The sequence below is a fragment of the Staurois parvus genome, unplaced genomic scaffold (assembly GCF_062004578.1).
Source record: "Staurois parvus isolate SC_StPar_1 unplaced genomic scaffold, SC_StPar_1.0 ptg000311l, whole genome shotgun sequence".
Classification (NCBI taxonomy): domain Eukaryota; kingdom Metazoa; phylum Chordata; class Amphibia; order Anura; family Ranidae; genus Staurois; species Staurois parvus.
The window spans coordinates 970,987-997,987 of record NW_028318107.1 but is presented as its reverse complement, the minus strand read 5'-3'; the positions used below and the strand labels follow the sequence as shown (position 1 = coordinate 997,987).

General features: G+C 45.4%; 1 protein-coding gene across 2 annotated transcripts; it reads left to right on the top strand.

The window, feature by feature from the left end:
• Positions 1-18,258: 18,258 nt before the first annotated feature.
• LOC149457611 (uncharacterized) lies at positions 18,259-26,371 on the top strand. Of its 2 annotated transcripts, none has more exons than XM_089683473.1 (4): positions 18,259-18,344; positions 20,956-21,301; positions 22,520-22,726; positions 26,102-26,370. In XM_089683473.1, the coding sequence occupies exons 2-4, from the start codon at positions 21,034-21,036 to the stop codon at positions 26,140-26,142; spliced, it is 516 nt and encodes a 171-aa protein (XP_089539599.1). In that variant the 5' UTR covers positions 18,259-18,344; positions 20,956-21,033; the 3' UTR covers positions 26,143-26,370. The 2 variants fall into 2 exon arrangements, with proteins under 2 accessions (XP_089539599.1, XP_089539601.1); XM_089683475.1 differs by having other exon boundaries at positions 18,326-18,391; positions 26,102-26,371.
• Positions 26,372-27,001: the final 630 nt, after the last annotated feature.

Here is a 27,001-nt window from a genome sequence, read left to right as displayed (position 1 = left end):
GTGGGGTTCAGGGTCAGCTCTGATTATCAATACAGTCACAGGAGACCTCGAATTGTGCTGATAATTAAACCGATGACTTTTTCCTTATTGCATTGCATTTTCTATACAGTTATTGCTATTAATGAACTCATGAACTGATACAAGAAAATAAAGAACTCCAGTATGAGTGATAAATGTGTGTATTTTATACTGATATAGGCAGCAGCATTAGTTCTCTTGGGAAAGATGAGACACCCTTATACTGTGTTCTATGGTAAGGTGTCCTTATCCCGGGTGCAGAGGAGGAGCCATGTACCACACTTATCAGAATATACGACCAACAATACAACCATCAGTCCCTCCCAGGGGCAGACTGACAACTCCTGGGGTCCCCGGGCAATAGAGGATCACGGAGCCCCTTTGTCCTCGCCAACACCCAAAAAAGCCTATTAAAAAGCTAATGAAAGGTACCAAGGGCATCTCATGGGGCCCCCTAGTGACCACGGGCCCTCGGGCAGTGCCTGAGTGATTGAATGGTCAGTCCGCCCCTGGTTCCTCCCCTCAGGCCAGGGTACTAGGTGTAATCCTGGACTCCCATCTGTCCTTTCAGCCCCAAATCCAATCACTATCCAACTCTTGTAGACTACTCTTGTAGACACCTCCACAACATCTCCAAGATACTTTCTTAACCTCGGAAACCACTAAGCAACCAATTCCCTCCCTGGTTATCTTTCACCTTGACTATTGTAACTCCCTCCTCATTGTCCTACCTCATCGCAGGCTATCCCCTCTTCAGTCTATCATGAATGCTGCTGCCAGACTCACCCACCTTACTAACCATTCTGTATCAGCCACCCCTCTCTGCCAATCCCTCCACTGACCTCCATTCAGTGTCCTCCACCCCTCTCTGCCAATCCCTCCATTGGCCTCCACACAGTGTCCTCCACCCCTCTCTGCCAATCCCTCCACTGGCCTCCACTCAGTGTCCTCCACCCCTCTCTGCCAATCCCTCCTTTGGCCTCCACTCAATGTCCTCCACCCCTCTCTGCCAATCCCTCCACTGGCCTCCACTCAATGTCCTCCACCCCTCTCTGCCAATCCCTCCACTGGCTTCCCATTTCCCAACAAATATAATTCAAAACATTAATAATAACATATAAACCCATTTATAACTCCGCCCCAAATTACATCACCAACCTTGTCTCCAAATATCACCCAAACCGTACTCTCCGCGCATGACCTCCTACTCTCTAGCTCCCTTGTCTCCTCCTCCCATGCTCATGTCCAGGATTTCTCCAGAGCTTCCCCCATCCTCTGGAACTCTCTACCCCAATTTATCAGACAATTGCCTACTCTGCTCAATTTTAGGCAATCTCTGAAAATCTCTTCAGGGAAGCCTATCCTGCCCTCAGCTAATAATGGAATCTTCTACTCTTCCTACCAGTCCATCCCTCACAGTTACTATCTTTTGTACCACCAGCCCTCTTGTATTGATCTGTATTGTTGCTGTATTGTCTCCCGTTATATTGTAAAGTGCTGAGCAAACTGTTGGTGTCATAAATCCTGTACAATAATAATAATATTTTCTTTACTGCATGTTTCATTGGTCCATCATATGCCATACCTGTATTTGTGCTGAGACAATTACTAGGATTTTATATGGCAGCCCTGAAGTGAGAACGTGTTCCAGAGGTAGAAGTGAGTGCAGCCAGTAAGCAGGCATTGTGTGCTACCATATCTGCATCTGCTAAAATAAAATGTAGAAGTAAACCCAATCACTATAGTCTCACATGATTGTACATCATATTTCTGCCCCCCCACACAGTGTGTCAGAGCCTGGAATCGAACCTGGGTCTTCTGCGGTGAGAGACAGTGTTAGTTCTCACTGAGCCACCTGGAATGCTGGACAGCTCCCTTGACAATTCTTTGGATGATCCTGCCTTTACCCTGTTTTGTCTTGATCCTTGAACTCCTTGCTCCTCCCATGAACTTCCTATAAAAGCCATGTCTCTGCACTTCCTGATTGCCAGATTATTGTGCCTTCCCAGCCAATATCCCGCTTACTGGTCCTGCTGCTGTCTTCATCTACGTTACCGACCTTTGGCTTGCTACTGACTACGATTCTGCCTCATCCTATCTACTACCATTGGTGACCGACCCTTGGCTTGTGACTGACTCCGCTTCTGTTTGATCCCTGAATTGTTTGATCCGCTTTTGGTTTCCAGCCTACTCATTCCCTGGTGGGGTGATCCTGAGATCTGCGACCTGGCATTCACACGCAGCCAAATCCATCTCCACCATTAGGAGCTCTGGGGAAGACCGGTGGATGCTTAGACCCCACGCCTCAGGTGAGCCTGCGTCATTCCCAGGGTGGGCCGCTGGTGTACCAATCCTGCTGGTCTCAGGTAAGCCTTACACTGCTGTAGCAACTGGTCTCTGAACCTGACCTTCTATCGTGACACAGTGACAATGGTGGACCATGCCTGTGATAAGGAGATGAATGACCTCTACTCAGGGTTGAAAGTTGTGAAAGTTTGTTTAAAAGAGAAAAGATACAAAGTAAAGCTTAAAAAGCAGAGAGATTAATGCACACGGAGGCTCTGGGCAGGGCTGCTGTTAGAAACCACGGGGCCCCCTACAGCCAACTTGACAGGACCCACTTAAAAAAAAACCAAACAGTTTTCTATGCTTCAGTTATGAATGAACACAGTGATCAATACTAATTACTCATTGTGTTAATTTAGGAGAGGAAGGGGCTGGTTAATGTGACATATTTACCGGACCCTTTCCCCACTCTCCATCCTGAAGGATCCTATTGTGTTCTTGCAGCTTCTGGTGGGAAGGAGAGGAGGGAAGCCGGCATTGTGGGGCCCCAGGCAGCTATGTGAATCAGATGTGCACAGGGAGGGCAATTGGCATGGTGGGTGGGGGGCAATTACTGGGATTGATTCCCAGCAGGAGGGAGAGAAGAATCCAGCTTTCAGATGCTGCAGAGAAAGCGCTATATATATATATATATATATATATATATATAGTGGCAGTGCGGTGTCCTGCCACGGCCAAAATAAAGCTGAGAACCTTGGATTCTCAACCCGGCAGGCAGGAGGGCTCCACCCCGGCAAACGGAGTCAGGTGGGCTACACCTAGGAGAGGTGGAAGCCAGACTAGCTGTGTGCTAGTGCCATACTTTGGGAAGAGTTTGCAGGAGGCAGACTTAAAACTGCGTACAAGCCAGGAGGCTGAATACTGTTCATTTGAATTCGTGTGATGGTGGATACCCCTGCGTGGGAAGAATTTTGGTTGTTTGAACTTTCTTAAATAAAAGTGGGCAAACAGGCCCTTAAAAAATAAGCGAGTTGCTGTGTGTTTTGAAGAAGAGCTCTACCACTTGAAGCGAGGTCCCACATATGGTGGAGGATGCGGGCAGAACTAGAGATCCCAGCAAGGAAGTAAGTTCATGTGTTGAACTGTGTTTGGTGCATGACTCTACACTATCAGTGTGTGCAGGTGAGGAGATCCTGCAGAGAAAAGGAACTTTCCTTAAAGAGACAGTGCTCCATTGTGTTGATGGACTGTGCAAAAAAAGAAGCAAGATTTTCTGAAATGAGAGACAGAGCCCTGTGGCTGGAGGGGTTGTTACCACCAGAACAAGCCCCATACATGGCTGCACAAAGTTTGCCACAGTGGGAAGTGCATGCTGTTGTCCCTGGCAATGCTGGTGAAAGGAAACCAGTTTTCTGTGTGCAGAGTACTAAGCCTGAAAGAGGATGCAATGTTGGAAGTTCGGCCAAGATACTGTCGCAAGAGCGCTGTTTACGGTGCAGTGAATGGGGGCACACTGTCTCCAAGTGCCCTTTATCCCAGCTTCTAGTGCAAGGTGACACAACCAGACAAAGGTCTGGGTATACAATTGGGAAGCCTGCTTGGAGTTCCATGAAGGAGCAGCAGGCTGCCTCAAAGTTTCAGAAGAATGTGGTTGCCAATAGCAACACCTGTGACTTCAGACCTGTGGACCCTGTGAGAGAAGAGTCATCTGCAGAGGATTGTGGCAACGCCGAGATGAGAGTTCAGCGCATCTGGAGGAACCCACAAAGTTCAGCTGGGAGAGTGCCATCTCCCATAGCAACAGGAGACAGCCTGCCAACCAGGAGAAGGGGCTACAAGGGAGATGTGGTTCCATATCCCAAGAAGGTTGTCGGTGGAACCATACCCTGCCTGGAATGTGGTCAGTTTGGGCATGGTATCTTTACCTGCCCCCGCTTATGGAATACCACTGATGAGAGTGCTACTGGGCAAAAGTCTTAAGCTGCAAGCCAAGGTTTGTGTTTAAAAATGTTGGCAGCCACCTCTAGCAACAGTGAGGAAGTACCTGTTGTGCCTGCAGGGGGTGCCAAGGAGTCAGAAGTGCCTGCCACAGTATCATCCTATAGCTGCATGGATGAACTGGCTGGCCAAAGAGAGGAGATGACAGAAAGGATCCAGATCCCACGCACTCAAGTGAAGAAGGTGAAGCCTGTTGAAGTGATGGGTAAGACTGGTACTTTTGAGATAAATGTGAGAGACACTAATGCACTGATTGAGACTGACTTTGAGACTCTCTGCTATAATTTTGGGATACTCCCAGTTGGGAAACCCACTGCGGGTGATCATGAGAAAGACTTGCCTCTGTATAATGCTCTGTTTAGTGGGGAGGCAACGGTTAAAAATGTCAATGTGAAGAGTACTGATATTGGGGTTGCACCAATGTCCTCTGAAGAGAGTGCTGAATTAAATGTAGTAGGGGTGACCACTAAGCAGGATGTGTTATCTCCCCTAGCAACAGTGGTTAAGGTAACCCAGGATAACTATGGTGTTGCTCTGGTGGACCAGACTGTATCTGAATTGAGTGGTGAGAATTTGTTATTTCAGTGTGGCAATGGTGAATCTAAAAGGTATGAACATATTCATAATGATGATGGGTTAATGCAATCCACTAATGCAAAAGTTTTTGTAGTGAATAACACGCCACTAGCTCATGGTGGTGAGAGTAGGAAATTGCAACCTGCTGTGCCTAGAAAAGGAGTCTCCCATTGTGATATGGATAATGAAGATATAGGTAATGGGTGTGATACAGAGCCACTCTGTCCCTCTGTGTCTCCTTCAGCGGTTGGAGTGGTACTGCGTAGTACCTCTGATGGGATCACAGGGACGATGGACTGGGACAGATGGGCAACAAGCTTGTTGGCATTAATAAAAGATACCTCTGTTGCCAACAATGAAGTGGACACAACTTCTGCTGTGCTGAATAGAGTGACTGTGGAGCAGCTATTAGTCCAGGGCGCTCCTGTTGCTGCCAAAATTAACCCACCATTGGTAAAAGGCATCGCTGAGGATAAACACTCAGCAGAAGTTTTGCCCACAGCCCATAAAAGAGTTAATGGTGTAGTATACCAAATTGATATCCATAGAGAAGATGTGGAAGAGCTCATTGACACTGAGCCTCAGAGTATTTGGGTGAATCCCACACCTGGTTACGCTCTGGGAGAGCCCCAGGTTATTGTGTTGGGTACCTTGAGCCGAGAGGAAGCCTCTTCAAGAAGCACCACCTCTGAGGCATCAGTAAATGAGTGTCTCCATGTCTCCAGGAAGGTCTTATGTGTGGAGTCAGGCTGTCTTTTTATAACAGACCTGCTGAAGGAAATGTTGGCCTTCTGGAGTGTACAGCCGGTGTATACCTTGCTGTCTCTTCCATGTTCGGGAGAGCTGGTACAGTGGAGTCTCGCTAATCGGAGCTTGGTATTACAGGCTATACAAAACAAAGATGGTCAATATAGGAATTCTGTGATACCATCCTTGTTGGTAATGGTGAAAATTGTCTTTCAGTGCGTTGCTGGGTTGCTTCATAGCAGTAATCTGTATGAGAGGCACACCAGAGTACTGTTGGACAGGACAGAAGTTTGGGCAGAAGTGCCAGAAGACACATGTATATGTGATTTGGTTGGGGTCGTCTACCCAAATGTAGAATTATGTAAGGATGGTTTGGCATCAGGACAGTTGCTGGCAGAGTCTTTTGTGACAGTGAAGTCGATGGGTAGTGACGTTTCCATGGGAGACACCCACTCCGCTGTGTGTAATTCCTCTCCAGAAACTGCCCTACCAGCTACTAGTGAACTGAGCTCTGACAAGAGTATTTTGGCTAATGATAAAAAGGGAAATGTGTTGATGAATTTGGATTGTCTGATTACTGTGGGTGATAACAAAAAGAATAGTAGACCAGGTGGTCAGGTTGACATGGTAGCTGGTCGTCCTGAAAGAGGTAATGAGTGCTTAACAGGCACAAGAGAGGTTAAGAGTCTAGCAATAGGCCCCCTACAGGTTCAGGAAGGTCACTCTGGAAAAGTTTTCCAAAGGTCCAGTAAACTCCCAAGTTGTAAGAATGAAAGGTCTAAGGGAACTGGCCCAAAGCTTAACAAGGGGATGTTAAAAGTGTTTGATTCCCAAATAAAAGAGCCCACCTCTATTACTCAAGGGTCTAAAAATATAACCCCATCAAAATTAAATAAAGCAAAAAGGGATGGTCTAGAGGAATTTGAGGGAGCACGTTGTAATGTTACAGGTACCAGGCATTTAAAGCTTAGGAGTCAACCCCAGATTACAAAGGGTACTGAGATTTGTAAACCCCCTAGTGGTAAAAGGACTAACATAGTCTTAAGGAAATTAGAAAGACCGCGCTTTTGGAAGCGCACTCGTAAAAAGGCATGGGGAAGTAGTAGAGCCCAAGTCAGGGGAGACAGGGGAAGTCACCTCTTGGGGCAGGGAGTAGTGTCTCCCTTAGATGAAAATGAAGTCAGCCAGGATTGGACCTTTACAGGTGATAGCCCACACAGAAGGTCTAAAGCAAGGGTTTTAGGTTTGTGTGTTCCGCCCCCTACGGGGTCAAAACAAAGGGGGGGGATATGTGGCAGTGCGGTGTCCTGCCACGGCCAAAATAAAGCTGAGAACCTTGGATTCTCAACCCGGCAGGCAGGAGGGCTCCACCCCGGCAGAGAGGAGTCAGGAGGATTCCACCCCGGCAAACGGAGTCAGGTGGGCTACACCTAGGAGAGGTGGAAGCCAGACTAGCTGTGTGCTAGTGCCATACTTTGGGAAGAGTCTGCAGGAGGCAGACTTAAAACTGCGTACAAGCCAGGAGGCTGAATACTGTTCATTTGAATTCGTGTGATGGTGGATACCCCTGCGTGGGAAGAATTTTGGTTGTTTGAACTTTCTTAAATAAAAGTGGGCAAACAGGCCCTTAAAAAATAAGCGAGTTGCTGTGTGTTTTGAAGAAGAGCTCTACCACTTGAAGCGAGGTCCCACAATATATATATATATAATGTGTGTGATTTGCATGACCAAGTAGGAGGCACACATGGGCATGCCACCCAACCACGCTGCCATTGGCGGCTACAGATGTCAATCCCCGGGACCTGGCCAGACATTCCCCGCCAGCACCCAGTAATTGCTGAGAAACTGTGATGGGGAGAGACCTGTGTGTAAACACCAAGTCATTTCCCCCCAGTGTCAGAATGCCCACTGCAGTCCCACAGTCCCACTATAGGTTGCTGACCGTCGCCATTATTAGTAAAAAAAAAAAAAAATCCAGTATATATACCGCCATTTGCACATGCTATAGCTTTCACGTAAACCAATTTACAGGTAGTGGGATTTTTTTTAGCAAAGACATGGAGCAGAATACATTTTGGCCTAACTTTATGGCAATATTTGATTTTTTACATGTTTTATAGCAAAAAGTCAAAAATATTGTTTTTTTTTTCAAAATTGGAAGTGTTTTTTTATTTATAGCGCAGAAAAATTAAAAACCACAGAAGTGATCAAATACCACTGAAAGAAAGCTCAATTTGTGGGAAAAAGGAGATACATTTCAATTATGTGCAGCGTTGCATGACCGCGCAATTGTCAATTAAAGTAACTCAGCACCATATCACAAAAAATGGCCTGGGCAGGACTGTCTGTTCTGAAGCCCTGGTCTGCAGAAGGATCTTTTATCTCACTCACGGATGAACTTCCTGTGGAAGCCGGGTGGCAGTCAGATCCGGGGACATTGTAAGGCCTACTGAGAGACTTTCATGGGTGTCTGCAGCTAGAAGGGTTTGTGCTAAAGCTATATCTGTGATCATTTTGGAATATCCTGGACCCCTAAACTCCTCCCACTCCAAGTTATTCATCAACTCTACAAAGACACCCCGAAGACGGAGCCTGTATTGTCGGTGGGCATGGACCTATGTCAGTGGCTGGCAGTCCCTGCACTGGGCAGGGGGTCCAATAGTCTTGGTAATAGACAAATCCTGGTACTGGTCTCTCTTCTTGTGATAATACGGAGGAGGTGACTGCGGGACGGGATTTGTAATAACAAGGAAGAGGAGGCCATTGAGGCTACAGTACTGTTAGGTTACAATAACAAGGAATTAGATGGAGGTGTTTGCAAATACTGGTTCTTTTCCCTTAACAGTAAGAAGGAGATGGAGGGGGTCACAGAACGCTACAGAAGAAGAGAAAAAATGAATTGACACAAAGAGGCATTGGGGGGAATTCACAGGAAGACACCATTCAGAATGTCATCAGACCTCCACCCCAGAAGTGTTGATGATTGTGCCAGATTCACAGCCATCACATACAGATACGTACATTTGTCAGAGGCCGGTACTGAAATTGGAATGTCTATATGGGGCATTCCTCTCCTGGTGCGCTCCCTTCCCAGACACTGTGCCCCCCCCCCCCGCAAAGCACCTTGCCCTTATATTGATCAAGGGAAAGAGTCTCTTCTCCACAACTCTTGCCCACTGGCTGTGGGGGTCTTCAGGAGTGGGGGGCACCTATCAGAATCTAGAAGCTTCCTTTAATAATATGAGGCCCCCAGATACCGCCCTTCCATGTAAATGAGTATGGGGTAGAACTGAAACCTAGAAATCAAGACACCTAATGTTTGATAAGTCCTTTATTTAAAAAAATTAAAATCCCCCAAAATGTCCGTTGTTATAAATGTATCATCAGTCATGATTCCCACCACCCGCCAACTCGCTGAACAAACCCAGAATAACTCAGTACATGCAATTGATGCCAGTGGTACAGATGGCTGAATGACAGCGCCATGAGCTGTCATCAGATATAGAAGGGAAGGGGTGGGGAGAGCGGTGACAACAATAATCAAATATGGCTCCTATATGGTCGGTGTCATTGCCCAAAGATGGCCATTCTTTTTACTGAAATGATGGGACTTCTGTGGTTCCTAGGGATGCTGTGGGTTCAAGCATCGACAGCTTCCTTAGGAACCAGTGATAGTGGGAGGCTGTCATATATGGAGGTTGTACCGTCTCTATATACAATGAATGGCTCTCACTGAACAGGGAGCTGATCGGGATGAAGTTCTGGCCTCTGTCCAAATGCCCGAACAGCCAATGATTGGTCTGCACCTAGGTTTGGACTGAACCGCTCTCTCATCTCTGCTGACAGAACGATGTAATCACTTCTTCATTGAATTCCCCAGATTGTTTTGGGTTTCTGTGAAAGTAGCACTTACCCCCCCAAAGGAGTTGCTGGAGGTATGAGGTCCCCTCTTCCTGCACCCATGACTCTGGAAATTGTATGTCTGCATTGTATGTATGAGCTTTAATCCGGAGTCTTTGATTCTCTAAGACCTGATAATATTTCTGGTATACAACACTTTGCAATTCAAAATACCACTTTCCATCCATATAGTGTTGGAGATCTCAGAAAGACCAACATGGACATCAAAGCTCTTATCTCCACCCATTGGAAGGCTAACATGAGAACTTCAACCAGACCAAACACAGGTGGCCAGCTGGGCTACTAAACCCACAACAGTACAATCAGTCTGTAGATGCAGTAAAGCATGCTTGTTATACTCACTGTGGAACCTAAGGGGTTAATCCTCTGCATTGTGTAAAAAGCCTGTTTTATCCTGTCTTCTTTGATCCTCCCCTTCTTATACTGTCCCCAATCCATCTGCTGATAGAACAGAGCCTTGGGGGCAAGCTGCACATGCTCAGTTTGGTGTATATTGCTAAAGAGTTTTTTTTTTTTTGGGAAGGTGCATGTGATCAGCACAGGGCCAATTAGCACTCTCCAGACAGAGGGCCAGGGGTCATACAGCCTCATAGGACAACCAGAGGAGAATGAAAACTCCTCCTACAAGATTAGACAGTGCTGGACTGAATACTGATAGAAGTCACAAGACTGCTCTATACTGCTGATGAGAAAAGGTATTTAGCAGTTTATATTTATTAAAATAATTGCATTTCCGTGTATTGTGTACTGTGGGAGACCAGAAATAGTGAATGCGGGGTCCGGGGAGAGCGGATATAGTGAATGTGGGGTCTGGGGACAGCGGATATAGTGAATGTGGGGTCTGGGGACAGCGGATATAGTGAATGCAGGGTCCGGGGAGAGCGGATATAGTGAATGCGGGGTCCGGGGAGAGCGGATATAGTGAATGCAGGGTCCGGGGAGAGCAGATATAGTTAATGCAGGGTCCGGGGAGAGCGGATATAGTGAACACAGGGTCCGGGGAGAGCGGATATAGTGAATGTGGGGTCTGGGGACAGCGGATATAGTGAATGCGGGGTCTGGGGAGAGCGGATATAGTGAATGCGGGGTCCGGGGAGAGCGGATATAGTGAATGCGGGGTCCGGGGAGAGCGGATATAGTGAACACAGGGTCCGGGGAGAGTGGATATAGGGAATGCGGGGTCCGGGGAGAGCGGATATAATGAATGCGGGGTCCGGGGAGAGCGGATATAGTGAATGCGGGGTCCGGGGAGAGCGGATATAGTGAATGTGGGGTCCGGGGAGAGCGGATATAGTGAATGCGGGGTCCGGGGAGAGCGGATGTAGTGAATGCAGGGTCCAGGGAGAGTGGATATAGTCAGGGGCAGACCGATCATTGGGAAACTCGGGCACTGCCCGAGGGCCCGAGGTCAGTAGGGGGCCCCATGAGATGCCCCTGGTACCTTTTTCATAGGCTTTTTTGAGTTTGGGCAAGGACACAGAGACTCCATTATCCCCTATTGCCCAGGGGCCCCATGAGTTGTCAGTCCGGCCCTGGATATAGTGAATGCGGGGTTTGAGGTTTGGTAACACTTTAAGCAAATAAATATCTGTAGATTACAAACAAACACTTGTAGGAAATTTCCGTTCAACTTAGAAAGTAGCTTCTCACCAAGCAGTGACTTGGCTGGTAACTCAATCACATGAGCTGCCTGGATTGCTGACATCATTGAGGTTCCAATAGTAGGTGTGGCTCCAGATGGACATACCTTCATACCTTCATTGCACAAAACGGCGTTGGGTTTGAGGGTTATTGTCGAAGGTCATGCCGCCATTCCTTGTTGGTCTGTGGCCTCCTGTGTAACTTTTGTACAGAGGCATGTGTACATATATACAGTATATATATGTATTTTATTTTTTTTTGTAAACCATTTTTTTATTGAAATGTCGCACTCATTTTCGATTTCCATTAAAGTGACTACACTGCGAGGAATGTTTCAGTTTAATCGGTGTATCCTTGTTGATGTGAGTGTATTTGATCCCGGGAAAGCTGGAGATGTGACCAGATGCCCCATTCCTGGCTTCAGAATGTATGTTATCCTGGACCTTGGGAGGGAGAGAGAGATTTTCTATGTTTTAGGCACTCATTCCGGTTCTATAATTAGACAGCAAGTTGTTCTGGTGAGTCTGCATTTTATGTAAAGGTGGAGGCCACACTATGGAGTGTTTATATATCACATGGTGAACACTTTAATTATTGAACACTGGGACTTTTTCTCTTGCTGCAATCATTGGCTGGCATATTGAACATTGGACACTGGATGCACTTTTTTCCTTTTTGATTGATTTGAGAGGCTCCGGAGTGATTTGTGTGTATTCTTTGTAGTTACTGTAGTGCTGCATTTTACTATGTGATTTAAACCTTCATCCTTGCCTGATGTAGAATTAGTCCACAGAACCTGGAAAGGCCGTCTCAGTGATGCTGCAGAGGCTTGGCAAGGTGTTACTGGACCAATCCCCAGTCTCTGGTACAGAGGTAGTGTTGAGTGTCCTTAGTTCAGGATCTGGCAATGAAGAAAATACTTTGGGGACGCAGGTCAGAGTATAAGAAGCACATGTATTACTTGTTCAGTTCTAAGCTCTAAAAAGCAAGATAAAGAATACAACGAAGTCCAGTCTTAGGAGCTTGAACTTACGATTATCTCAAAAGGAGATCAGTTCATAGGGTTGGGGCCTATAGATATTAGTGGCAAACTCGGGGCTTCATCTCGTTTTAGACTTGACTGCTCAGGAAACTTTGCTTTTTTATTTTTCAAACTTAATTTGTAATGCTCAACATGACCCTTTGCTGTTGGGTGAACATCAGTTTAAAGCTGCTAATGTCTGCACAATTCATCCATTATCAGCTGCACTACCTGAAACTACAAACTATTTCTGACAGCAAATTCCAGGTAGTAGTTGGGCTGTCACTTTGCCAACTAGTCATGCATCTATTCATCTACGGACAGGGGTTTCCTCCACTGGGACTGGTGGATTGGGACTGACACTCGATGGCTGTGGGTAGGGAAGCTTCAGTCCCTCTCAAAGTGAATTTTTCTCTGAATTCTCATTAACCTTTTTGTTAAATTAATCTGGTTGCTAAGAATGAGTTTGGGGCTCTCTTCCCCACTGCTGTTGTATGGGATAAGCAGTAACATGGTCTATGGCTGACGTTTTGATAAGTGGCCCCAGGCATCTGGGGGCAGCACTACAGCCACATATTAGACTTACCTTTTCCCTGTGAATTGTGATCACCTTATTTAATGCCTTCAGGTACACTCACTCTCGGTTTCATCTATTAGCCTACACTATGATATGCAGCAGATCAATACTCGGCAAATTGAAGGCCCTCCATAGCCAGCAGTTGGACTGCAGCTATTTGCACACACTTGTAGGCAGGCTGAGGTTCCAGCTGGCTATTTACATTGCCAAGTCAGGAAGCGTTAAGTATGTTCCCAGGTTTTCTGTATGGTGGGTTTTGCTGGGTACGGCCCAGGTGTGATATAAATAGGAAAATGAGAGTCCGCACCCACGAGATAAAGCCTGAGCCAAAAAAAGTGGCAAAGAACAAGGGATTGCCAAAGTCAAATGGGGCCCAAATTTGCAGGGAACGGAATGCTGCCATGCTGTCATCAGAGTCTGGAGGACCAGAGAATTGCCGAAATCAAAGTTTAACCCCACTATGGATTCATCCAATTATGGATTTAATCTAAGCAGGTTTGCTGGGGCAGCCACAAACCTCTAGTTAGGGACTAGGGATGCTAGGGGAATGTCTGAACTTTATTATGAACTCTTACTTGTGATTGCCATCATGTTATTTTATTCTTTAAATAAAGCTTTTGAAACTTTGCCCTTGCCTGGTCTGATGTTACTAAAGGGGTGCAATGTAATTAACCAGTACATATAGTCTACAGCTCGGGTCACTAAACACATTGGGGTATGAAGACGTCACTACAAGAGTTAATACAGCATGCAGATACAGTGGTCACCAAGGGTAATAAAGGGTTAACATGCAGTCTGTCATTAAGTGTGTACATGTGGCAGGTGAGATAACCATTGGCAGTGAGTGAGATGTTCGGCAGCGATCTGTCTCCCATAGCAACAGGAGCAGATCTGTACCACCGGGGCCCACATCCTGTACACAGGTATAGACGACAAAGAGTTAAGTGAAGTGCACACACCCCATACCATTCCTGGGTGTGAGGTAGTGGTGATACACTAGACCGGTGGGGAGGACATTGGCTCTGCACGTCCTTCCTAAATGCACAAGTGACCGTGTTGGTGTATATTACATCAAGAGAGTTTACTGGAGTTCATTCATGTTTGTTATCTAGTGGGTCATGAGCATGGTTTAAGTAAAAGTACCCGATGTGTAAAGTAGTGACCCTGCCTAGCACAGCCCAGAAGAACCCCCCTCGGGGAAGTCCTCTCATGTGACCCTCATTTGCCACCCAAGGAGGAGAAGAGCATGCAGTAGTGCATTTAGGTTTTATGCTGCCCTAGGCAACACAAAAATTGGCCCCCCAATGAGAGAGAGTACTTTCTTCGGGGAGGGGGGGGGGAAATTGCCATCTCTTAAAAATGCCACCCACGGCAAATGCCTTGTTTGCCTCATGGTAAATATTCCCCTGGGAGCCTGGAGGATGTGATGACTTCTTCCGAGAGTGCCATCAAATAGGTTAATGCATCCATGTTGACACTCTCTCATTTAATGGGTTTAATGGACTGTAGTGGCTATATTATATTCCAATTGAAGGAGATGTATGTAGACTGTACCCATTCTTCAGAGGCAGGGATTCTGCAGAGTGTAAAGTCAGTGCTCATTCCAACAAATTGGCTCTGCCAATCTCATTATTATGATTTCAGTAAGGGTCTTTACTACAGAAGAGGAGGGATTCAAAGTAACCCTAAAACATTAGGTACCACAGACAGCCAGGATTTGAGGACCATTATGAAAGAGACCTCTCTTCCAACCCTTATGACTAGAGATGAGCGAATTTTTCAAAAATTAGATTCGCCTGATTCGCCGAATTTTCCGAAAAAATTTGATTCGATTCAAATTTATTTGCCGCAAATTTTACTTATAAAAAGGGTTTCTAGGCTTCAGAGAGCCTTTATATTAGTGCAGAACACAGTACCTTTAATTTAAATGTCCTTGGAGTCTGCTGGGGAAGAGAAATAATACTGTCAGTCAGTATGACATGCAGATGAGTGCCGTCGATCTTAGAATCACCGCACACTTCACTCATTTGGGCAGTCACGGGGCCAAAGAAGAAGAAGGAGAAGAAGAAGAATGAAAAGAAGAAGAAGAAGAAGAATGAAAAGAAGGAGAAGAAGAAGAAGAAGAATGAAAAGAAGAATGAAAATAAGAAGAAGAATGAAAAGAAGAATGAAAAGAAGAATGAAAATAATGAAAATAAGAATGAAAAGAATGAAAAGAAGAATAAGAATGAAAATAAGAAGAATGAAAAGAAGAATGAAAATAAGAAGAAGAATGAAAATAAGAAGAATGAAAAGAAGAATGAAAAGAATGAAAAGAAGAAGAATGAAAAGAATGAAAAGAAGAATGAAAATAAGAAGAAGAATGAAAATAAGAATAATTCCAGTAAAGCAAAAAGTGTTTCTGCAGAGTTCCGCTATTTCTGACAGTTCTCTGACAGTTCTTTCACATTTCCAGCGGTTGAAACATTGTATCTATTTGTTTCCTAATAAAAACATCTGTATCCTAAATGGAAACAAATACATACAATGTTTCAACCGCTGGAAATGTGAAAGAACTGTCAGACAGCTGTCAGAAATAGCGGAGCTCTCTGCAGGGACATTTTTGCCGGCTGTAGAAGGGATGAAAACGGCCGATCAGGAAAAATTTGATTCGACCATCCGAAGTCGGCAAAAATTCGGATTCGCCGCGAATCGAATTTTTCCTGAAATTCGAAACGAATTCCACTTCGCCTGATTCGATTCGCTCATCTCTACTTATGACTTTACCCAACATTTCAATTTTGTTTGCCCTTGGAATCGTCCCAGTTGGGGTGGACAGGCCAGGAGACATACATGCTACACTTGTGGCCATTATTGCCATTTTGCTCAGAAATGAGCAGAGAAATGTATGGACTTTATGATTTTCTCCCAGTTGTTTGTTTCTTACTTTGCCATGGCAGTGACAAATTTGACATGTCAGCTGAGGTTGTGGACAGACCCGCATTCTCCACCAACTAATAAGTAAATCATCAACCTCTGCTCACGGTGAAAAGTTTTGAAAGTACATTTAGAAGAGAAAAGTGTAAAAGTAAAGTTTAGAAAGCAGAGAGATTCATGCACATGGAGGTTCTGGATATAGTAAGTATACCAAGGATTTAAGGGGAGGCTTTTAAGCTTTAATCCTGGACTGTTATCATGTAGGACCCTCAAAGCACAAACTCATTCACTGAGGAATTTCCACCATATCAACAATTTGAAGAGATGTTCATTTCTGTTATTTTGGAACACCTTATCAGCGGAACTGCGACCCCCACAGAGCAAAAAAATAGTTTTGCATCAGATCTGTTCATTACAGAAAGTTAATCATTTTGTTTTGTCATATTCGTTATGTTCAAATGATTTGTTTTCAGAATTTGTTTTGTATATTCGAATTTGTTTCTTAGATCCGTTCAATTTACTTCAAATTCAAAATATTATTTATTTCAGATTCATTGAAATGTGTTACTATTGTGATTTGGAAATGCTGATACATTCAAATCGCCGAATTACAAAAATGTTGAACAAATTTCAATTCGGAATGAAACAAACTGCAAATGTCTAACTCACACGCTGAAATGCCTCGCTATAGAATATATGGAGTATAACTATATCTACAATTTTAGAAAAATAGGACGTTCCAAGAATGGGGAACAACAAAATGTTCTGAACATCTCGCTGCAAAGACATTCTAGCAAACAAACACTTTTTTTTGCAAAGAACCTAACATTAGCATATAAGCACGTTCTATTGTTATTTACTCATTAGATGTCAGGGCCAGGATCTGACCCCTCAAGATCCGCTGCATCTGGCAGTAGCTCCCCTTATTCAGCCACCTGGGATGCTGGACAACATCTTGCTTGAATCTTAAGATAATCTTGCCCTTGAACATTGTTTCTTGTGACACAAAAGAACCATCTCTCCAGCGCTCCAAAGTGATCGACATCGGAAAGCAGACAATGGGTGAGAGATTCAGAAGTGCAACTAGCCTTGGAACAGGTCTTGGTGGTGCAGCCCTCCTGTGACTGGGGGATCAAACCGCAAACTGGAAAAAGAAGCACACAGGGGGCTCAAACACCAAGCGCATTATCCAAGGTTTATTTAAAAACATAAAACAGCGATAACATACTCACAAACATGGAAGCATAAAGGCCTATAAAGCCACTGAGATGACCCAACGTGGTAGCAGAGCTCAGAGCTCTGAGGAAGGGGACACCTCCCCGAAACACGTCAGAAGGCTAACTTCAAAACCAGTTGGGAACTCTGCTACCACGTTGGGTCATCTCAATGGCTTTATAGACTTCCATGTTTGTATGTTATTGCTTTTGAATCATTTTTAAATGAACCTTGGATAATGCGCTTATTGTTTCTTGTGAACCTTGAACTCCTTGCTCCTCCTGTGAACTTCCTTTTTAAGACATGCCTTTGCACTTCCTGTTTGCCAGATTATTGAGCTAACTCCAGCCAATATCTTGCTCCTTTTACTCCTTCTGCCATTCATATCTTTGCTACCACTTGTTAATGATCTTTGGCTGGTTCCTTGACACTTTTGCTTAATCCCAACGTCCAATCATATTTACTGACCTTGACTTGATCCTCGAATACACTGCTGTCTAATCTTAACCTTCAGCCACTTGTTACTGACCTTTGGCTTGTTTTCTTTCTACGCTTCTGCGATCCCTAACTGCTACATCTGCATTTGGATCCTGTCTTGCTCATCTCCTGGTGGGGCGATCCTGAAGACTAAAACCTGGTACTAACATGTAGCAAAACCCATCCCCACCATCAGGAGCTCTGGTAAATTCTGGCTAGTGCATAGACCTCACACCTCAGGTAAGCCCGTGTCATCTGCCAGGATGATCTGCTCATGTATTTATCCTGCTGGTTACTGGGAATCTCTCAACTGCTATGGTTACTGGTGTCTGATTCTGACCAGTAGATATATACTATATTTCCTTTTCATTCTCTCAATGTATGTCAAGACAGGTGTTTGTATTCTCCACCAGGGGCCATGTAACAGGGTGACAACACAAGAGAGCAATTGAGAGACAGTAACAGAGCTGTGTAACACTATAACAGGAAATAGCTAGACAAGCACATTCATGGCAGGATCACCAGGAATTACTTTAATGTGAGATACACAGTTGAAACATTTGAAAAATATATTTGGAATAAAATTAACAAGTTAGAGATTTTACCAATTGGGTTTATATCTACATTAAAATATATCACATTGAATACAAGTCTGTCTATATTTCTATATAACATGCTCATCACAGCCGGGTATGAAGTGATCTGCATCCTTTTTACAATATATATCGATCTGATCGAAGAAAAAGGTTCTTTTTCTTTTAAAATGTTGGTGGACTGAAGAGAGGTAAAGATGTGACGTGCCCTGCAGCAGCTAGGGGAAATATCAGGCTGGGAACTGGTTTTTCCACATTTCACCATTCACGATTGTTATTCTTGCAAATCAGAAGAAAGTTTAAAGAAGAAAAAACCTTTAATGATCAGCAAACGTGGCAGTCGGAGAGGTGCACACAGGTAAGCCGAAGCGGGAGGGTACAGCGGTTGGGAAGCCATTATGGATGGTAAGCACCGACTGATTATTTTCATGTTATTGTTGAATCTCCAGAAGTCTGGTGAGCCCAGATTGTAGTTTAGAGGAACAATGGATTCTTATGTAAATCAGATGAGACGGTAACTACAGTGAGTAGATGGGAAGCCAAGCCAGCAGTAAGTCTACGATGTCTTTTAAGGAAGAGCTTATCATCCGCCCCCCCCCCCCTACCTGTGTAGCCGGGTTATTCCCCAAAAGTATACTCACAAATCTGGCAATCCAGGGTGTTCCTTAGGGATCTGTCTCTTCACCACAGTAAACATCCCATCTTCTTGTCCTGATATCTCCAGGGGGGGCTGTTTCTTTGGAGTCATGAGCTGTAGGTTACCCTGGGCCACCTAGGATGTGAACAACGGTAGCATCGGTCTTTAAGAACTAGGCCAGAAATAATGACGTGCAGAGAGGGGGTCCCTGTGTTTATACCTCCCCCCCAAAAAAATTACAATCATTTTGGAGAAGGAGGGGCTGAGAAAAAGTCTGTAAACTTGCTAGGAAGAGTAAGGTTGCCCTTTACTGTTGATGTAAATTGAAGAACATTTAGTTTGCTCTGCGTACTGTGTATCAGGGCTGTAGATAGGAGGGTATTACCAATCCCCCTGTATAGGGTCCAGGCAGATGGGTGAATCAGATGTAGGCAGGGAGGGTGATCGGCACAGAGCGGGGGATTACTGGAACCAACCCCCTGTATGGCTTTCTCTGCAGCAGCTGAAAGCTGGCTTCTCCTCTTCCTCCCGCTGGTTTTCAGCTGCTGCAGAAAAAGCCATACAGGGGGGTGTTCCAGTAATTTCCCTCCCCCCCTGCCACACCAATCACCCTCCGTGTGCACCATACAATTCCCTCTGCTGTCCAGGCCCCCCCTGTGTGCCCCCTACCCCTGCAGTGGTGCCGGCTTCCCTCCTCTACTTCCTACTGGCAGCTGCAAGCACACAATAGGATCCTTCAGGATGCAGAGTGGGGGAAGGGTCCTGTACATATGCCACACTTTAGTAGAGAACAAAAAACAAAGCGCACCAACCTTGAGCATTAATTCAGTAATTCATAAATTTATTGATAAATTATACTCACAAGAGTAGCAGTAAAAAAGGCAAATAACATCCAAAACCAAACAGAGGGTTAGGAGACACGTGCAAGTCCCATCCGGAAGGGAGATAAACTCTTGGTCAAGTTGACGCGTTTCAAAGCCCCACAACCTTTGATCAGTGTTGGATGAACATTTATCATTTTATTCAATTGGCCTTCTTCTGATCTTGGTCCCTGAGCACAGGAGGTGCTGGATGTGTGTCCAATATGTCACGCTTACCAGCCCCTTCCATTCCTGAATCCATACTAGCCAAATACTTGCCGAATGACAGGCACTTGCCAGCAAGTAAACATGGGAGCGTGGTCACCCATGATGTCCCAGGTGAGCAATCTCCCTATGAAGTCATGGAAAGCGGTCTCAGAGCAACATCTCTCAATGATATCTGTCATGTTCATGTGTTTTTTTTCATGTTTGTGTGGGTCGTGAGGGGCCTGGTATGCTTCAAGAGGGGATGTGCTTGCTTGCCTCCCCCCCTTTCCTGGCCTGCCAGGCTGTATGCTCAGATAAGGGTTTAGTATGGATTTTAAGGAGAACACCATGCCATTTAAAAAAAAAAAAAAATGTTGTGGGGTTCCCCTCAAAATCCATACAAGACTTGATGGGCCTGGTATAGATTTGAAGAGGGGGGAAGTTATAACTTTTTCTCAGATTCATTAAAATTTGTTACTATGTACATTTGGAAATTCAGATACATCCAAATATTCGGAAATCTAATTTTCATCCGAAAACTGAATCGTTATGAAACGAAACACACATGTCTAGTGGCCCCCCCCCCCCCCCACATGGGCTTCTAAAAGAACATTGTAAGTGACATGATCCACTGTGGTCATCATTAAACCCGCCCTGGAAATGTCATGTAGCCAATGCAGCAATGCACATAGACAGGAAGGGGCTTTATAGAGACTGCAGACAATCAGCAGCACTGAGATGGAACAAAGGATTAAAAAAGGTGGAAAGCAGGAATTTATGACAATTGTTTATCATATGCAGTGCACAGAGCAAGCTATGGGGGACATTTACTAAAACTTGTGTAGCTGTGCATAGTAGCCAATCAGCTTCTAACTTCAGCTTCTTCAATTAAGCTTTGGCAATAAATCCTGGAAGCTGATTGGTTTCTATGCAGAGCTGCACCAGATTTTGCACTCTCCAGTTTTAGTAAATAACCCCCTAAGTGTCATCCAAAATGGTTTACATTGAATGATTGTGTGGCGTTATTATTCTTTTTGTACTGTATCAAGTAATTTATCTTTAACAAATTGATTAACATTTAGAACAAATTTTGCCCAGCAAAATGGCATTTCAATTCAGTTTCGGAAGAGAGGAACACCACCAGTAGAATTTAGACTCTATAAATAATGTTCATCCTCCTTGCAGCCATCGTAGGAAGCCCCATAAATGTAATATGAGGAATTAGCACCACGAGATCACATTGCCATTTTCTATACACTTTACAGAAATCATGGAGAACCGTCTTTATTAGGAGCTGATGGTGAGATCCAGGACTTCAGGAGTCTCCTTGGATAAGAAGGGAGATGTGTCAGAAGAAGGGGCTGGTTGGGATCTTCTCCAGAGAACATGCCAGCTGCTATGAATGGCTGATTGATTTACTCCTGGATTCATCCCTTGTGAGAGATGTCCGTCGCATCCACATCTCAAATACAACCTGGAACCTCAGACAGGAAATACACCAATGTACGTTTGGTATTCTCTACCACACCAAGAACAGAGGAAGAATTAATTTCACCGATGTCACCGACTCTTTGTATGATGAGGAATTGAAGGCTCTATCAGACATCCTAGGTGAAAGGACTAAGCTTTCTTGTAAACTTTATTTGTGATGATCGCTGTACTTATAATCTTTCTCATCTGCTAAAAGGAGTCTAAACTTCCTTCTGTAAGATGGTGACTACAGGGGGACACCACAGGGATGAGGACGAAACATGTCCTTGACCAGGGCCACCAAGTGTCTTTCACCAACATATTTCTAAAATAGATCTCAGGCTATTTGTGTGTTTAACAAAACATTTCTGTCTTTATTTATACTAAGTTGAGCCAAGAACAGCTTGACACTGTTACCCAGACATCATGGAGTCAAGGAATGACAGAGTCAGGAGCATATGAACAGGGGTTGCAAGGGTCACAATTGTAACCCAGCCCCATGCCCAGAGGGCCTGTGAAGCTCCTGTTCATCTGGAAAGGAGGGGCAATGGGGGTGGCATTTAGAGGGTCCAATCTCCTTCAGCCTTTTAGGGGATGCAGGAGGAAAATGGAGTGGATCGGTTCCTCTCTATGCTGCCCCACCGCCTTTCCTATCCACCTCCTGTTGTGATGTGATCAAGCCCCTCCCCCCCAGTGCTAACAGGTTCCCCCCTCCCCTCTCCCGTCGCCTACTGCATGGGATCAGAATGGAAAGTGGGGAAGGGGCCGGTAAATGTGTAATTTACTGTCCCTTCCTTGATTTAACGAATAGTCAGTGATCTGTACTGATCGCTGATTCTGTTCATTCACACAGTAACAAAGGCATAGAGAACTGTTTCCTTTTCTTCACTTTGTGAATGAATAGGAAGCCTCTGTACAGAGCTATTCCTGTCCATTCATTCTGTGTAGCTGAGGCTGCAGAGACAGAGACTGAGGGCTGTGCCATCAATCTCCTCTCTCTGTCTCAAAGGTGGAACATCAGAGGTCTGTTTAGACCCCTGATATCTCACCAAATCCCCCAACAAAATGACAAAAAAATAAAAAATAAAATAACAAAAATGTAAAAAACTACTGACAACAGTTGCCTGAACTAGCAGGGTCACAAAGGTTGTACTTGTGACTGGGCCCTGGCATTCCACCACCGTGGGGGAAGGGTTTCAGCCAGGGGTCAGGGGGCCCTTTATGGTTTCTTGCATGAAAGGCTCTAGTTACGCCTCTGCATGGAGTATGTACTGTATAGACAATAAAGCTCTGCTACACAGATCTGTGCAATGTAATAATACAAACCTGATCATCAATAAGGCAATCATTTCCCCACAGGGAGGAGGAATGTGATTGTGCTGATCGATGATGTGGAGAGCGCCAGTGATGAAGAGAAGATGAGGATTCTGGAATGTCAGCCAAGTATAGAGAAACTGGCCCAGGAACTTGTCCTTTTTGGAAAAGAGGAGAATAAAATGTTCATTAACCAGATAAACACAAATGAATCTTGGAAAAAGCATCAACAGATCCAACACATCATCCGAGGTAATGAATTCATCTGTGTTGTGTTGATGTTTCCCTCCTCAGAAGAGCTTACACTCTAATGCCCGCACCACAATCATAGAAACACACGGACCAGCTATGGCCATATTTGTGTTTCATGTATTAAATCTACTAGTATGATTTTGGCCCCATGTATTGGGGAAAAGTGCACGGCTACTTGGAGTCTGCAGTGGAAGAGCATGTGACAGGGTGACAACACAAGAGAACAATTGGGAGCAGGGGCAGACTGACCATTTGGAAACTCGGGCACTGCCCGAGGGCCCGGGGTCAGTAGGGGGCCCCATGAGATGCCCCTGGTACATTTTTCATAGGCTTTTTTGAGTTTAGGCAAGGACACAGGGGCCCCATGATCCCCTATTGCCCGGGGGCCCCATGAGTTGTCAGTCCACCCCTGATTGAGAGACAGGAACAGAGTGTTGTCAGCTTGTAACAGGAAGTGCCTGAACTAGTCAAAATCACCGGGATTATTTAGTGAAAGTTATAGTTTAGAAAAAAACAATAAAATTACTTTTTAAATTGAATTAACATATTAATCAGGGCTTTTCTCAGCTGTAACTTCCCCCACCTCTGTCTCCGCCCCTCTGCTCCCCGCTCACCGATATCACTTGTAAAGGCAGAAGTCCGGCTTCTGTGCTTACAAGGGACAGCTTGTCCCCCAGTGGATCCCATAGATCTGATCTCCTGAGTGGCTGCCACTGAGTGCAGAATGGGGACAAAGGAGATACAGGTGCAGTGCGGATACCGACACCCCCACACAATGATCTACCTGCAAGTGAGAGAGGCGGAGCCACCTACAGTGTGGGAGGAGTTACTAGATCCAACTGGGTGCTTGAGCTTAATACAGCAACAAAGGTAAGATGTGGAAGATGGAGGGGGGAGAAGATGGGGGCAGTGGGGGGGGGGGGTTTGTATGCAGAGGTCAGAGATGATGAGGGGTGAAAGTAAGATGTGGATGGGGGATGCAGAGGTAAGTAGCTGCGGAAGAAGGTCCAACTCTGCACTCTGTATGTAACCCCCCCAAACTGTCTCACCCACCCTCTCATACCACTTCACCTACCTTCCAGACCGCTCCACTTACCCCCCCCCCCTCCATACCACCTCATTTACAACCCCAAACTTCTTAATCTACTCCATACTGCCTCCCCCTCTCCCTCATACCACTTCACCTACCTCACATATTGCCTCATCTACCCCCCAAGCAGCTTCACCCCATCCAAACCACCTCACCTACCTCCAATACTACCTCACCTACCTCCTCGTACCACTTCACCTACTCCACGTATTGCCTCACCCATCCCCTCATACCGCTTCACCTACCTCCTCATACCAATTTACCTACCCCCAATATTACATCATTGATCCCATACTGCCTCAGTCATCCCCTCATACCACTTCACCTTCCACTCATATCGCCTCCCCTACCCCCCCATACTGCTTCACTTACCCCCCATACTGTCTCTCCCACCCTCTCATACCGCTTCACCCCCCATACTACCTCACCCATACTCTCATAGCACTTCACCTACCCCAATACTGCTTCGCCTAACCCCTCATACCAATTCCCCTACCCCCCAATACTACTTCATTGACCCCATAATGCCTCACTCATCCCCTCATACCACTTCACCTACCCCCCATACCGCTTCACCTATCTGCTCATACCAATTTACCTACCCCCAATATTACTTCATTGATCCCATAATGCCTCATTCATCCCCTCATACCACTTCACCTACCCCCCATACCGACTCACATACCCCCCATACTGCCTCATCTACCCCCTCATATGACTTCAAAAACCTTCAATACTGCCTCACCCACCCTCTCATACCACTTCACCTACCCCTCCATACGGCTTCATCTACCCCCTCATACCAATTCACCTACCCCCAATACTACTTAATTGACCCCATAATGCCTCACTTATCCCCTCATTCCACTTCACCTACCCCCCATACCGCCTCACCTACCCCTCATAACACTAACCTCCATATTGCCCCACAGAACCCCATACCGCCTCACCCACCTTCACATACCACTTCATCTACCCACTATATCGCCTCACCTACCCCCTATACCAAATCACCGATCCCCTCATACCACTTCACCTACCTGCAAATTGCTTCACCTACCCCCCCATACCTCATCACCTATCCCTCATACTGCCTCACCCACCCCCTCACACTACTTCACCTATCCCACATACCACCTCACTTACCCTCCATACTGCCTCATTTACCCTCTCATACCACTTCATCTACCCCCCCCCCCCATACTGCCTTACCCACCCCCAATACTGCCTTACCTATCCCCCCATAGTTCCTCACCTACCCCCCTATGCCGCTTCACATACCCTGATATTGCCTCACCTACCCTCCATACCATCTCACCGACCTCCCATACTACCTCACCTACCCCTCATACCACTTCACCTACCCCCCATACTGCTTCACCCCCTCTATACCACCTCACCTTCTCTCTTCCAGGTATAGCACCTCCCTCTATCCCTTCCTAATCAATGTGCCTTCCTGTCCCCCCACCTAACCCCCTCCCCAGGTTATAGCAACTCCCACCCATCTCCCACTCATTTCACCTCTCTCCTACTCACTTAAACCTTCCTCCCCAGTCAGAGCACCTTACACGCCTCATTCTGCCATGCTTGTCACACTGGAAATGTATTATTCTGCTGACAAACAGTCAATAATGAAACAATGCACTCCCTATGTGGCTGGCATCTTGACTGTCTTGTCTACTGATATCTGAACTCTGTGTCCATATAAGCCACGGCCAATATTCAGCACTATGAGAACCACCTCCAATATTAGTTGCACCACCCTTTTTTTCCGCATGCACACAGGACCACTGCTTTCAGAAACACCCCCATAGCCAACCTTACTGAGCAGTGTAAGAGGCACCATCTTGTGTTACTCTTGCAGTCTGAGATCTGACCCCCCCCCAGGAAAAGTCATTATCTACTGCCCTGCAGGGCTGTGCAGTGCAAGTGAAATACTCAGCTGTTTCAATGTGTCACTTCCTCACCGGCTGGATGCCCTCCATTGCTGGTCACTGACGTTCTCTAGAGTTTTCCTGTCATTGAGGAGGAGACACTTCACTTGTATGGTCTGGAAGGGAGCAACGCATGAAGTAGGTGAGCTTTTTCCCTGCTGTCTGCTGCAGCTGGATGGTAGTGTGACCAGGTCCTTATTAACATAATACTGTGAACCCTTTAAAAAAAAGGTGTTTGATTCATCAGTTCGACTCACCATGGATGGAAAAATGTACAGAATAATGAAAGACAAAAAGATGAAAGGTCGCTGAGTTCTCTGTATTGATTTCCTCTCTTTTCACCTTTTACAGCTCACAACAGAAGACTGTGGGTAAGTCATAACATTGGGTGACAACTTTTATCTGTGACATCACAGTGATGGCTTACTATTAGCCCAATACATGGTGACACGCAATGCCCACTGACCTATTTCTGGCCATGTCTCCATTAATAATGTACAAGTGTACAATCATTACTGCAATCCACAATACAGAGATGATGACTTTACATTATTGAGTGTCCAGACAATGATCCCCAATAACTTTGGGAAGTTGGAATTCTGTTACCCCGAATATGGCGTTGGGGTGATTTTTTTTGTAGCCCAAAACCTGAAATTGAGGCATTTTCCCATAACCTGACATTGAAGTAATTTCCTATACCTTAAATTCAGGGTGGTGTCCTGTAACCCATCACCTGACATTGGAGTGATATCCTATAACCCCAAAAGTGACATTGGATAGTTTTCTGTAACCAAAAACCTGAGATTGTGGTTGTTTCCTGTAACCCATTTCCTGATGTTGCAGTGATTTCCTATAACCCATCATGTGACATTGGGGCAGTTCCCTGTAATCCATAACCTAACATTGGGGTAGTTTCCTATAACCCATAATGTGACATTGGGGCAGTTTCCTGTAACTTGACATTGAGGTAGTTTCCTATAACCCTTCATGTGACATTGAGGTAGTTTCCTATAACCCTTCATGTGACATTAAGGCAGTTTCCTGTAACTCATAACTAAGGTTCTAAACCTTTTATTGATCATTCTCCTGGTCACCATTAGCAATGATCCACCTATGGCTGGGGATACTGCTTGTGAAAGGTCTTACATCTTCTCCATGGTTACAGGATAGACCTCTGATAGTCCAACACCTGAGGCCCATGTGATAAGGGGATCCAGATCACTTGCCTTGTGCTACATACGGTAGAGGAGA

Bases quoted from the DNA above. Each gene is read 5' to 3' on its own strand.
- LOC149457611 (XM_089683475.1), top strand. From the start codon at position 21,034: ATGTGTCAGAAGAAGGGGCTGGTTGGGATCTTCTCCAGAGAACATGCC. The intron at 21,302-22,519 runs GTGAAAGGACTA...ATTTCCCCACAG, and splicing joins GGCTCTATCAGACATCCTAG to GGAGGAGGAATGTGATTGTG. The intron at 22,727-26,101 runs GTAATGAATTCA...CACCTTTTACAG, and splicing joins GATCCAACACATCATCCGAG to CTCACAACAGAAGACTGTGG.